General features: G+C 39.4%; 1 protein-coding gene across 1 annotated transcript in view; it reads left to right on the top strand.

Annotated features, from left to right (window-relative positions):
* DNAAF4 (dynein axonemal assembly factor 4) overlaps nucleotides 1-12,395 on the top strand; it is a 97,969-nt gene that overhangs the window by 51,753 nt on the left and 33,821 nt on the right. Inside the window, exon 5 of the mRNA XM_069098102.1 lies at nucleotides 12,237-12,382. Within this exon, the coding sequence (XP_068954203.1) occupies nucleotides 12,237-12,382 (146 nt within the window). The remainder of the gene's footprint in view (nucleotides 1-12,236; nucleotides 12,383-12,395) is intronic.

Raw genomic sequence — 12,395 nt, 5'->3', positions numbered from 1 at the left:
ACACTCAGCACCACACCCAGAAATAACTGGCCGGGTAACCTTGAGCAAGTTACTTAACCCCAATTGCTTAAAAAAAAAAAAAAAAGAATACTTGGAAGCCTTCTATTTCATTAAACGACCATATTTTCCCCTGAAGCATTATACTCAGTTTTACTGGGTAGGTGATTCTTGGTTTTAACTCTAGCTCCTTTGACCTCTGGAATATCATATTCCAAGCCCTTTGATCCTTTAATGTAGAAGTTGATAGATCTTGTGTTATCCTGATTGTGTTTCCACAACACTCAAATTGTTTCTTCCTGACAGCTTGTAATATTTTCTCCTTGACCTGGGAATTTGGCTAAGATATTCCTAGGAGTTTTCTTTTTGGAATCTTTTTCAAAAGGTGATTGGTGAATTCTTTCAATTTTTGTTTTGCCCTCTGGTTCTAGAATATCAGGGCAATTTTTCTTGAGAATTTCTTGAAGAATGATTTCTAGGTTCTTTTTTTTCATCATGGCTTTCAGGTAGTCCAGTAATTTTTAAATGATCTCTTTTGGATTTATTTTCCAGGTCAGTGGTTTTTCCAACAAGATATTTCACATTGCCTTCCTTTTTAAAAATTTTGTTTAGATCTGTTTTATAGCATCTTGATTTCTCATAAAATCATTACCTTCCAAGGCGGAGTCAAGATGGCAGAGTAGAAGCAGGACCTCCCCGCTGCTCAGGCTTCCACCTTCCCCAATCCATGTAAAAAGGGGACTCTGAACAAACTTTGGAGCTGCAGAACCCACAAAATGACACAGAGAAGCTAACCTCCCGCTGAGGACAACTGGGAAAGCTGGCAGGAATCAGCCAGTGCAGTGCTCTGGGAACTGAGCCCAGCTCTGCTCTGAGGCTTTAGCCCCAGGGCATGCCTGATCAGCTGCTGGCCAGAAGGACTCCAGATCATCAGCAGCTGTGGCCGTTTCCAGATCTATTAACACATAGATGTCGAAGACAAAGTGAGAGGTCAGTGCAGTCTGGATTTTGGGACCCAGTAAATGGGAGTGTGTGGCTTTTGCCCCAGGGGCAAGAAGCTGCTGAGACCCCGGCACAGCCAGCCAGTGCCATGTGGCAGCTTCAGCTCCTGGCCTGCAGAGTGTAGGGGGACCAAGCACCAGTCTGAGGGGTAATCGCTCTTGCTTTAACCTGCTTGGATCTGGATTGCAGTCTAGGGTGGAGTTCTTGGGGTGTGTGTCCAGCTTGCAGAGCATGTGGAAGCCTCAGAGAGGGCACCCATCTAATAGCTCTGGCAGCTGAGAAAATCCCAGCATTTGGGATGAAAGCTCCCCTGTCTGGTGGCAGAGTCCTACTGTGGCAAAAAGCCCAGGGGTCAAGTGACTGAGGGGCAACATGACCAGGCAAAGGAAACAAAGCAGACAGAAGATTTCAACATTAGACTCCTATTTTGGGGACAAAAAGGAGCAAAGCATGGAACAGGAGGAAGACAGTGAAGTCAGAACTCCTGTACCAAAAGCTTCAAAGGAAAATACGAGCTGGTTATAGGCCATAAGAAGCAGATAAGAGAAGTGGAGGAAAAATAGGGAAGAAAAATGAGAACGATGCAAGAAAATTACAAAATGAGAGTCAACAGCCTGACTGAGGAAAATAACAAATGAAAGAATAGAAGGCAAGGTGAAATATCTCATGGGAAAAACCACTGACCTGGAAAATAGATGCAGGAGAGATAATTTGAAAATTATTGGACTACCTGAAAGTCATGATCAAAGTAAGAACCTAGAAATCATCCTCCAGGAAGTTCTCAAGGAAAACTGCCCTGATGTTTTAGAACTAGAGGGCAAAATAGAAGTTGAAAGAATCCAGCGATCACCTCCTGAAAAAGATCCCAAAAAGAAAACTCCTAGGAATATCATAGCCACGTTCTGGAATTCCCAGATTAAGGAGAGAATATTACAAGCAGCCAGGAAGAAACAATTTGAATATTGTGGAAACACAGTCAGAATAACCCAGGATCTGGCAGCTTCTACACTGAGGGATCGAAGGGCTTGGAATATGATATTCTGGAGGACAAAGGAGCTGGGATTAAAACTGAGAGTCACCTACCCAGCAAAACTGAGTATCATGTTTCAGGGGAAAATATGGTCATTCAGTGGAATAGAGGACTTTCAAGCATTCTTGTTGAAAAAACCAGTGTTGAATAGAAAATTTGACATTCAGATACAAGAAGCAAGAGAAGCATGAGAAGGTAAACAGGGAAAAGAAATCATAAGGAACTTATCAAAGTTGAACTATTAACATTCCTACATGGAAAAACAATATTTGTAACTTATGAAACCTTTCTCAGTAGTTGAAGGGAATAGAAATATATATATGTGTGTGTGTGTGTGTGTGTCTGTGTGTGTGTGTATGTCTATATATGAAGGTATATGGGCATATGAATACATATGTGAATGTGTGTATATATGTTTACAGGTATACATAGATAGAGGACACAGGACCAATTTAACAGGAAGAGATGATACTTAAAAGGTGAAATTAAGAGGTGAGAGAGGAATATAATAAGAGGAGATGGGGAGAGACAGAATGGGGTAAACTATCTCATATAGAAGAGGCAAGGGAAAATGGTTACAATGGAGGGAAAGAATAGGAAAGCAAAAAGGAATGGGTCAACCTCATTCCCATTGAATTTGGCTTGAGGAGGCAATAGGGTATCTCACCCTCCAGGAGAGTAGGGTGGAAGGAGATGAGAGGGGGGATGATGGAAGGGAGGGCAGGCTTGGGGGGAGGGAAGTTGGAAGCACCCACTTTTGAAAAGGGACAGGATCAAAGTAGAGAATAGAACAAGTGGGAGGTGGGATAGGAGGGAGGGAAATATAGTCAGTCTTTTACAATATATCTACTATGTTATTATTTTGCATTAGCCACACATGTACAACCTACACTGAACTGCTTATCTTCCCAGTAAGGGTGGGTGACAAGGGAGGAAGGGAATGAACCTGGAATTCAAAGTTTTAAAATCAAATGTTTAAATAAATAAATACTATTAATACTATTTTACATGTAATTGGGAAATAAGACATACAGGCACTGGGGCATAGAGACCCCCTGGAAAAGTTGAAAGGGATATAGGAGAAAGCAAATTGGAGGAGGGGATATCCCGTGGGACTGTTATTTTGGGGCGGTGGGTAGGGGAAAAACGGGGAGAAAATTTGTAACTCAAAATCTGGCAGAAATGAATGATGTAAATCAGAAGTTAATAAAGCATTTGGAAAAAAAAGATTAAGACAAAAAAAATCATTAGCTTCCATTTGCTCCATTTCGGGGTTAAGTAACTTGCTCAAGGTTACACGGTCAGTTATTTCTGCGTGTGGTGCTGAGTATCTGAGTCCGGATTTGAGCCAGGTCATCCCTACACTGGAGCCGGTGCTCTTACTCGCTGAGCCACCCCTAAGCAATTGGGATTAAGTTACTTGCTCAAGGTTACATGGCCAGGTGTTTCTGGGTGGGTGCTAAGTGTCTGAGCCCAGGATTCGATCTCCAGGTCATTCCAACACTGGAGCCAGCGCTCTTACTCGCTGTGCTACCTGGCCGCCCCTTCCATTTTAATTTTTGAAGAAGTTTTTGAAATTCTTTTTCCATGTGGGCAATTTGACTTTTTAAGACATTTTTCTCCTCATTGGCTTTTTGGGCCTCTTTTGCCTTTGTATTAGTCTATTTTTTTAACGTGTTATCTTCTTCAGTAATTTTTGGGTCTCCTTGGGGCAGCCAGGTAGCACAGCGAGTAAGAGCACTGGCCCCAGTGTTGGGATAACCTGGGGGATCGAATCTGGGCTCAGATACTTAGTACCACACCCAGAAATAACTGGCCATGTAATCTTGAGCAAGTTACTTAACCCCAATTGCTTAAAAAAAAAAATTTGGGTCTCCTTTAGCAGGCTGACTCACTTTTCTTGATTTTCTTGCATCATTCTCATTTCTCTTCCCAATTTTTCCTCCATTTCTCTTACTTTATTTTCAAAATCTTTCTTGAGCTCCTCCATAGCCTGTAACCAGTTCATATTTTTCTGTTTTTTTTTCTTTTGTTTTGGAGGGGAGAAGATAGGGCAATTGGGATAAAGTCACTTGCCCAAGTTCACATGGCTAGTTTTTTTGTGTTAAGTGTCTGAGGCTGGATTTGAACTCAGGTCTTCCTGACTCCAGGGCCAGTGCTATATTCACTGTGCCACCTAGCCGCCCCCAGTTCATATTTTTCTTGGAAGCTTTTGATATGGGAGTTGTTACTTTATTGTCTTCTTCTGAATCCATGTTTAGATCCTTTTTGTCCCCAAAAAAGGATTCTGTGGTCTGATTGTGCTTCCTCTGCATATTGATCTTGCCAGTCAATTACTTGTCTTTTGAGCTCTTTGCCATAGAACTCTACTTCCAGAGTGAAGAGAGTTGTGTCCCAGATTGCTGGGGATTGTACATCTTCTGCCATAGCTGGCAGAAGTTATGAGGAGAGTGCCCTCTCTACAGCCCCCACTAGCTCTAGCACACTGGCCACATACGCCAGGACCACCACCCAAGACTGCGACCCAGATCCAAGGAGATCAAAGCAAGAGCTATTACCCTTTGAATGGTTGCTTGGTTCCCCTATGATCTGCAGGCCAGGAGCTCCAGAGGCAGCTGCCACACCTTCGTCACCCCTCATTTTGGGGCGGACTGAGCTATTCTATCACTCAGTTCCAATAGAGTTCCCTACTGACCTTTACTTTCTCCTTGGTGTTTATGGGCTTAAAAGTCTTGAAACCACCTAACTGCTGGTAATTCACTCCTCTGAGTGAATCTATTAGGTCTGTGTCACTGATTGGGCCACCCTGGATCTGGGCCCACATGACTCATACGGGACTGTGCTCAGCTCCCAGGTTGGTGTGATAGACCCTTCCTGTCAGCCTGCCATGCTGCTTTCAATGGAAGATTTGTTTCTCTCCATCATTTTGTGGGTTCTGTAGCTCTAAAATTTGTTTAGAGTCATTTTTTATAGGTACTGGAGGTGGTTGGTGCAGGAGCTTAAGGAAGTTCCTGCTTTTATTCTGCCATCTTGACTCTGCCCCTCCATGATAATTTCTTAAAAGATTATATCTAGGTTTTTTTTTATCACAGCTTTTAGGTAGTCCAATAATTGTTAAGTTATCTCTCCTGGATTTGTTTTCCAAGTCGGTTGTTTTTCAAATGAGATAGTTTACATTTTTTCTATTTTTTTCATTCTTTTGATTTTGTATTGTTATTTCTTGATGTCTCATGAAGTCATTAGCTTCCACTTACCCAATTCTAATTTTAAGGAATTGTTTTCTTTTTTGAGGTTTTGTGCATCTTTTTTCCCTTTGGACAGTTCTACTTTTTAAAGTTCTTGAGTAAATTTTTGTTATTTGGTCACTTCTGCTTTTCAAGTCATTCTTCTCTTCTTTGGATTTTTTTGTGCCACTTTTACCATTTGGCCTATTCTGTTTTTTAAGGTGTTGTTTTCTTCAGTGTTTTTTATGCCTCCTTTACCATGCTATTGACTCTTTTTTCATTATTTTCTTGCATAACTCATTTTTTCTTCCCAATTTTCCCTCTCTCTCTCTTACTTGATTTAGAAAAAAAGATTTTCTTACTTAATTTTTAAAATCCTTTTTGAGCTCCTCCATGGCCTGAAACCAAGTCATATTTTTCTTTGAGGCTTTGGATATGTTTGATTTTGTTGTCTTCTTCAGAGTTTGTGTTTTGATATTCCCTGTCAGCATAATAACTTTCTATAGTCAACATTTTTTCTGCTCTTTGCTCATTTTCCAGTCTATTTCTTGACTTTTAACTCTATGGTGAAGTGGGGCTCTGCTTCTGGAGTGGAGCAGGCACTGTTCTAAGCTTTAGGTTTTTTGTGCTGCTGTTTTCAAAGGTAATTCTATAATTTTTTTTGTTCTTACAAAGTGGTATGATCTAGGAAGAGGTGAATTTACTACTCTCCTGTACTGTGCACTGGCCATTGAGTGATCACAAGCACTCATACCCTGGAACTAAGTTTCCTGTTCCCCTGTTGCTACAAACTCTGGTGTGCTGGTGTTCCTCCTAGCTCTGAGACTGAGACCTAAGTCTGCTATCTAGATCCAAGTATGAGCAAAGCAACAGAGTCTTGCCCCTGGTGCCAGCAAAGAGACCCCTGTAATATTCTTCTGACCAGTTGTCTGATCCCCTTACCATCTGTGAGCTGAGAGGTCCAGAAACCACCACTGTTTTTTGGTTTTGGGTTTTTTTTTTTTTGCTTTTTAGAAGGGGGAAGGCAGGGCAGTTGGGGTTAAGTGACTTGCCTAAGGTCACACAGCTAGTAAATGTTAAATGTCTGAGGCCAGATTTGAACTTCGGTCCTCCTGACTCTGTTCACTGCACCACCTAGCTGCTCCCAAGAAACCACCACTGTTGCCACTGATTCAGTTGCCCCAAAGGACTGCTTGTGGTTCACTGAGACTGGTCTGTGCTAATGTGGTCTGCGCTAGACTGTGCTCCACTCTCACCCTGGTACAACAGACCTTTCTCATCTTCTAAGTTGTCTTGGGCTGGAAAATTGTTTCACTCCATCTTTTTGTGGGTTCTGCCACTCTAGAATTTGTTTTGAGTCATTATTTAAAAGGATTTGGAGGGTTTTGGGGGAGAGCTCAGGTGAATCCCTGCTTACTATCTTGGCTCCACCTCATTGGATTCTTTAAATTTCTATTTTATCCTCTGGATCGAAGATAGGACAATTTTCCTTAATAACTTCTTAAAATATTATGTCTAGGCACGTTTTTTGATCATGACTTTCAGGTAGTCCAATAATTTTAAAATTATTTCTCCTCAATCTGTTTCTCAGATCAGTTGTTTTTCCAATGAGATATTTCACATTTTCTTCTTTTTTTTTCCTGCTTTGTACTTGTTTTATTGTTTCTTGGTATCTCATGGGGTCATTAGCTTCCACTTGACCATATTTTTAAGGAATTATCTTCTTCATTGAGCTTTTGTATCTCTTTTTTCCACTTAGCCAGTTCAGCTTTTTAAGGAGGTCTTTTCTTCAGTGAATTTTTTTTTTTGCCTCTTTTACCATTAGGGCAACTCTGGTTTTTAAGATGTTATTTTCTTCAGTATTTTTTGTGCCTCTTTTGTTATTGTTGTTCAAACATTCCAGACATGTCCAATTCTTTGTGGCCCATTTGGAGTTTTCTTGTTAAAAATTTTGGAGTGGTTTGCCAGTTCCTTTTCCAGCTCATTTTACAGATGAGGAACTAAAGTAAACAGGGTTAAGTGACTTGCTCAAGGCCATATGGCTAATCAGTGTTTGAGACATGATTTGAACCTCAGGAAGATGAGTTTTTCTGACTCCAAGGCTAGCACTCTGTGCACTGTCCCACCTAGCTGCTCAAGCTGTGAATCTTCTCTTCATAATTTTCATGCATCACTCTCATTTCTTTTCCCAATTTCTCCTCTATCTTTAATATCTTTCTTTAACTCTTCCAGGAATTCTTGTTAGACTTGGGTTCAATTAGCATTTTTCTTTAAGGCTTTTTTTTTGGGGGGTGGGGGGCAGCTGTTTTCATATTGTTATCTTCTTCTGAGTGTATGTCTTGGTCTTCCCTGAAACTGTAGTAGCTTTTTATGGTCAAAAATTTGTTCATTTTTCTGGTTTATTTCCTTACTTTGAACTTAATGTTAATATTGGATTTTGCTCACCTGAGGGTAGGTAGGCATTGTGCCAAACTTTAGGCTTTTTCATGGTGCTGTTTTCACAGCTACTTCTGGGGTTCTACAAGTTTTTGGTGGTACTAAAGTAGTGTAATCCTGGCAGTTAGGTAGTCACTGCTTTCCTGGTCTGTGCTCTGGTCTTTACCAAGGAAGGGCCCCTGTTCCCCTGCAGCTGCAGATATTAGTGCTCCTTTCTGCTTTGGTACTGTGACTAGGGTCCCTGCTCCCTTGTGCCCAAACATCTGTACTCCTCTCCACCCTGGAACTGCCACCTAGAACTGCATATGGGCAATAGAGATGCTAATCAGCACCAGCAGTACCCAGTGCCCTCAAACTATTACCAGAAATCTATTTTTAAGCAGTTGTCTGAATCCTTCTGAGGGGTCCCTGAGCTGAGCATTCCCAAAGCTACTCTGTTGCTATCTCTACAGCCTGTATGTGTTCCAGACAGACCTTCACCTGACCTCTACCTTTATGTTATACACTTCTTCTGTCTACCTCTTAAATTTTCTTAGGCCTGAAAAACATGTCATCCCAGCTTTGTTGGCTCTGCTGCTCCGAAATTTCATTTGAGGCATTATCTTAAAATTGTTTGGAAGGGAATATTGAGAGAGTTCATCTGGGTGACTGCCATTAATCTGATATCCTGGTCCCAACTTAGAGCATGGATTCTTAATCCTTTTTTGTATCATGGACCCCGTTGGTGGTCTGGTGAAACCTATGGACCAATTCTCAGAACAATATTTTAAAGTACATAATATAAAATATAGAAGATTACAATGAAAACTAATTAAGATGAAATTCAATTTGTCAGAATATTTAAAAAAAATTCATGTACCCCCTGGAATCTATCTATAGATGGCTTAGGGATCTATGAATCTTAGGTTACAAACCCCAGGTATAGAGAAAGAAGAGTACCCAGAACAGATCCTTGGGGATACTCATAGTTAGTGGGTATGACATGGATGAAGATCCAGAGAAGGAAAGTGGAAGGAACAGTAAAAAATGTAGGAGGAGAATTAGAAGGGAGCATAAAGTGAACAATTTTAATTGCTTAAATTCAAACACTTCTGCACAAGGGAAACAGTTAACTGGGAAAAAAAATCTTTGCAGCAAATTTCTCTGATAAAGGTCTAATATCCCAGATATATAGGGAACTAATTTTAATGTATATTAGCAAAAGCCATTCCCCTATAGATAAATGATCAAAGGATATGACTACATAGTTCTCAGGAGATGAAAACCAAGCTATGCAAAAATGCTCCAGATCACTAATAATAAGGGAATTGCAAATTAAAATGTCTCTTAGAGTTTCATCTCATAACCATTAGACTGACAAACATGACAAAAATGGAGGGAATATGAGAGAATAGATATAATAATACACTGTTGTTGGAGCTATGGAACAGTCCAGTCATTCTGAAGAGCAATTTGAAACTATATCCCCCAAGTCACTTTGACCCAGTGATATCACTACTAGGCCTAACCTCAAAGAGATCAAAAACAAAAGAAAGGACCATATATGGTCAAAAAGTATTTATAACAGTCATGTTTATCATAGAAAACTTGAAAATAAAAGAGTGCCTATCAATTTGGGAATAGCTGGAAACATTATGGTACATTAATATATTGGAATAGTGTTGCATAGTAAAAAATTATAAAAGGGAAGGATTCAGAGAAACATGGAAAGACTTGTGTGAATAGATGTAGAGTGAAATTAACTGAATCAGGAGAACAATTTATATAATGATTTCAACATTGTAAAGAAAAATAACTTTGAAAATATTTAAGAACTCTAATCAGCACAATTTACCAACCACATCTCCGGAAGACTGGCAGTGAAGTATGCTATTCACTTCCTGACAGAGTAATGATGGACCTGAGAGGTAGAAGCAAAGGTATATTTTTGGACATGGCTTGTGTAGAAATAAGGAAGGAAACAAGTATTTTATAAGTACCTACTATGTGCCAGGGTAGCTAGGTGATGCAGTGGATAGAACACTGGACCTAGAGTCAAGAAGACCTGAGTTCAAATCTGTCCTCAGATACTTACTAGCTGTGTGACCCTGGGCAAGTCACTTAATCCTGCTTGCCTCAGTTTACTCATCTTTAAAATGAGCTGGAGAAGAAAATGGCAAACACTACAGTGTCTATGACAAGAAAACCCTAAGGGGGTTACAAAGAGTTGGGCATGACTGGAATGACTGAACAACAACATTGTGTGTCAGGCACTGACAAATGTTGTAAATTTACAAATAAATACTTTACAGATATTTTATTTGATCCTCACAATGACCCAGGGGGTAGGTTCTATTATTGTCTCCATTTTATAGTTGAATAAAATGAGTTGGAATGAGATTAAGTGACTTGCCCAGGTCACACAACTTATAAGTATCTGTGACCAGGATTGAACTCATCTCGCCATGTACCAAGATAAGGTCAAAATGGGTACATAATTTACACATAAAGAGTGATACCATAAGCAAGTTTGGAGAACATAGAATAATTTATTTGTTATACCTATGAATAAGAGAAAAATTTAGGACTAAAGAAAATATAGAGAGCCTTACAAAATACAGATAATTTTGATTATATAAAATTTAAAAGTTTTTGGGGCAGCTAGGTGGCGCAGTGAATAAAGCACCTGCCCTGGAGTCTGGAGGACCCGGCCTGAGGCACTTAACACCCACACAAAAATACTAGCCTCATAACCTCGGGCAAGTTACTTGACCCCAGTTGCCCTCCAAAAGGCAAAAAAACAAAAAACAAAATTTAAAAGTTTTTGCACAAACAAAACCAGTGCAATAAAAATTAAAAGGAAAGCAGAAAGGGGCGGAAGTTGGCGCGGTGAGTAAGAGTGCTGACTTCAGCGTTGGGAGACCTGGGATCGGTTCCGGCCTCAGATAACTTGGCACCCACACAAAAATAACTGGCCATGTAACCTTGAGCAAGTTACTTAACCCCGATTGCTTTAAAAAAAAAAAAAAGGAAAGCAGAAAACTGGGGGGAAATTTTTGTAAGAGGTGTTTTTCATAAAGCCTTCATTTCTCAACTATATAGAGAACTGATTCAAGTTTATAAAAATATAAGTCATTCCCCAATAGATTAATAACCAAAGGATATGAACAGGCAATTTTCAGAAAAAGAAATGAAAGCTATCTATAGTCATATAGTCTAAGTCACTATGGCTTAGAGAAATGCAAATTAAAATAACTTTGAGCTACCACCTCACACCTATCAGATTGGCTAATATGACAAAAAAGGAAAATGATAAATGATGGGGGGGGGCATGTGGGAAAACTGGGACACTAATGAACTCTTGGTGGAGTTGTGAGCTGATCCAATCATTCTGGAAAGCAATTTGAAACTATGCCCAAAGGGCTATCAAACTGTGCATACACTTTGGTCCAACAATAGCACTGCTATCTTTGTATCCTAAAGACATTTAAAAAAGGGGAAAGGACTTATTTGCACAAAAATATTTGTAGCAGCATTTTTTGTGGTAGCTAAAATTTGAAAATTGAGAGGATGCCTATCAATTGGGGAATGGCTAAATAAACTGTGGTATATGATTATGATGGAATACCATTGTGCATGACAAGCAACATGATTTCAGAAAAACCTGGAAAGGCTTCCATGAATTGATGCAAAGTGAAGTGAGCAATATCATAGGATGAAGAACTGTGAATGACTTAGCTATTCTCAGCAAATAGTGATGCAGTAAAGGAATCATGATGAAATTTTCCATCTCCAAAGAAATGATACTGTTCGAATATAGACTAAAGCATGCTATTTTCACTCTTTCTTTCATTCTTTTTTTAATTTCAAGTCTTCTTATACAAAATGACTAGTATAGAAATGTTTTACATGATGGCATATGTATAAACTATTATCAGATTGCTTACCATCTCAGGGAGAGGGAAGGGGAAGGGGAAGGGCAGGAGGGAGGAATAGAATTTGGAACTCAAAAAATTTTTTTCAAAATGTTAAAAATTGTTTTAGCATGTAATTAGGGAAAAAGATAAATAGGGGAGACATGATAAAAGTCTTGAGATATGTGAAGGACTGTCACATAGAAAGGCAGATTTGATTTTTGTCTTAGTATCCCCAGTGACTAACTTTATGACTGTAATAGAATAGATGATTAATAAATGGTTATTAATTTGATCTGAAAAATATCTATGATGTACACATTTACATTTCTTTGTTTTTTTCTTTTTGGAGGGCAATTGGGGTTAAGTGACTTGCCCAAGGTCACACAGCTAGTTAATTGTTAAGTGTCTGAGGTCCAATTTGAGCTCAGGTCCTCCTGACTCCAGAGCCAGTGCTGTATTCACTATGCCACCTAGCTGCCCCACACATTTACATTTCTTAATATAAAAGAATCCTGGGCTTATATTTATTAGTTACATTTGGGAATTATTTTCCTTTAATATTTTTGAGGCACTGGTGCTTTTGTAATCAGCTCAATTATAAAATGCAATGAATAAAAAATTTTAAATGTCATGTTAATATTCTTCTTGAAGGAAGCAGTGCAAAAACTATATTTTCTGAGACATTAAAAGATGAATGTGTTCCTGCTCCTCGATCCACTGGCAATATTAAAATCCAGTTTACCCCTCGAGTTTTCCCAACTGCTCTCAGAGAATCTCAAGTAGCAGAAGAAGAAGAGGTAGAGATAACTG

The sequence above is a fragment of the Petaurus breviceps genome, unplaced genomic scaffold (assembly GCF_028583685.1).
Source record: "Petaurus breviceps papuanus isolate PSGF00001 unplaced genomic scaffold, PetGlider_PUasm1.0 37, whole genome shotgun sequence".
In the NCBI taxonomy this organism is placed as follows: domain Eukaryota; kingdom Metazoa; phylum Chordata; class Mammalia; order Diprotodontia; family Petauridae; genus Petaurus; species Petaurus breviceps.
The sequence above is the reverse complement of the archived record's forward strand: the minus strand, read 5'-3'. Positions and strand labels throughout refer to the sequence as shown.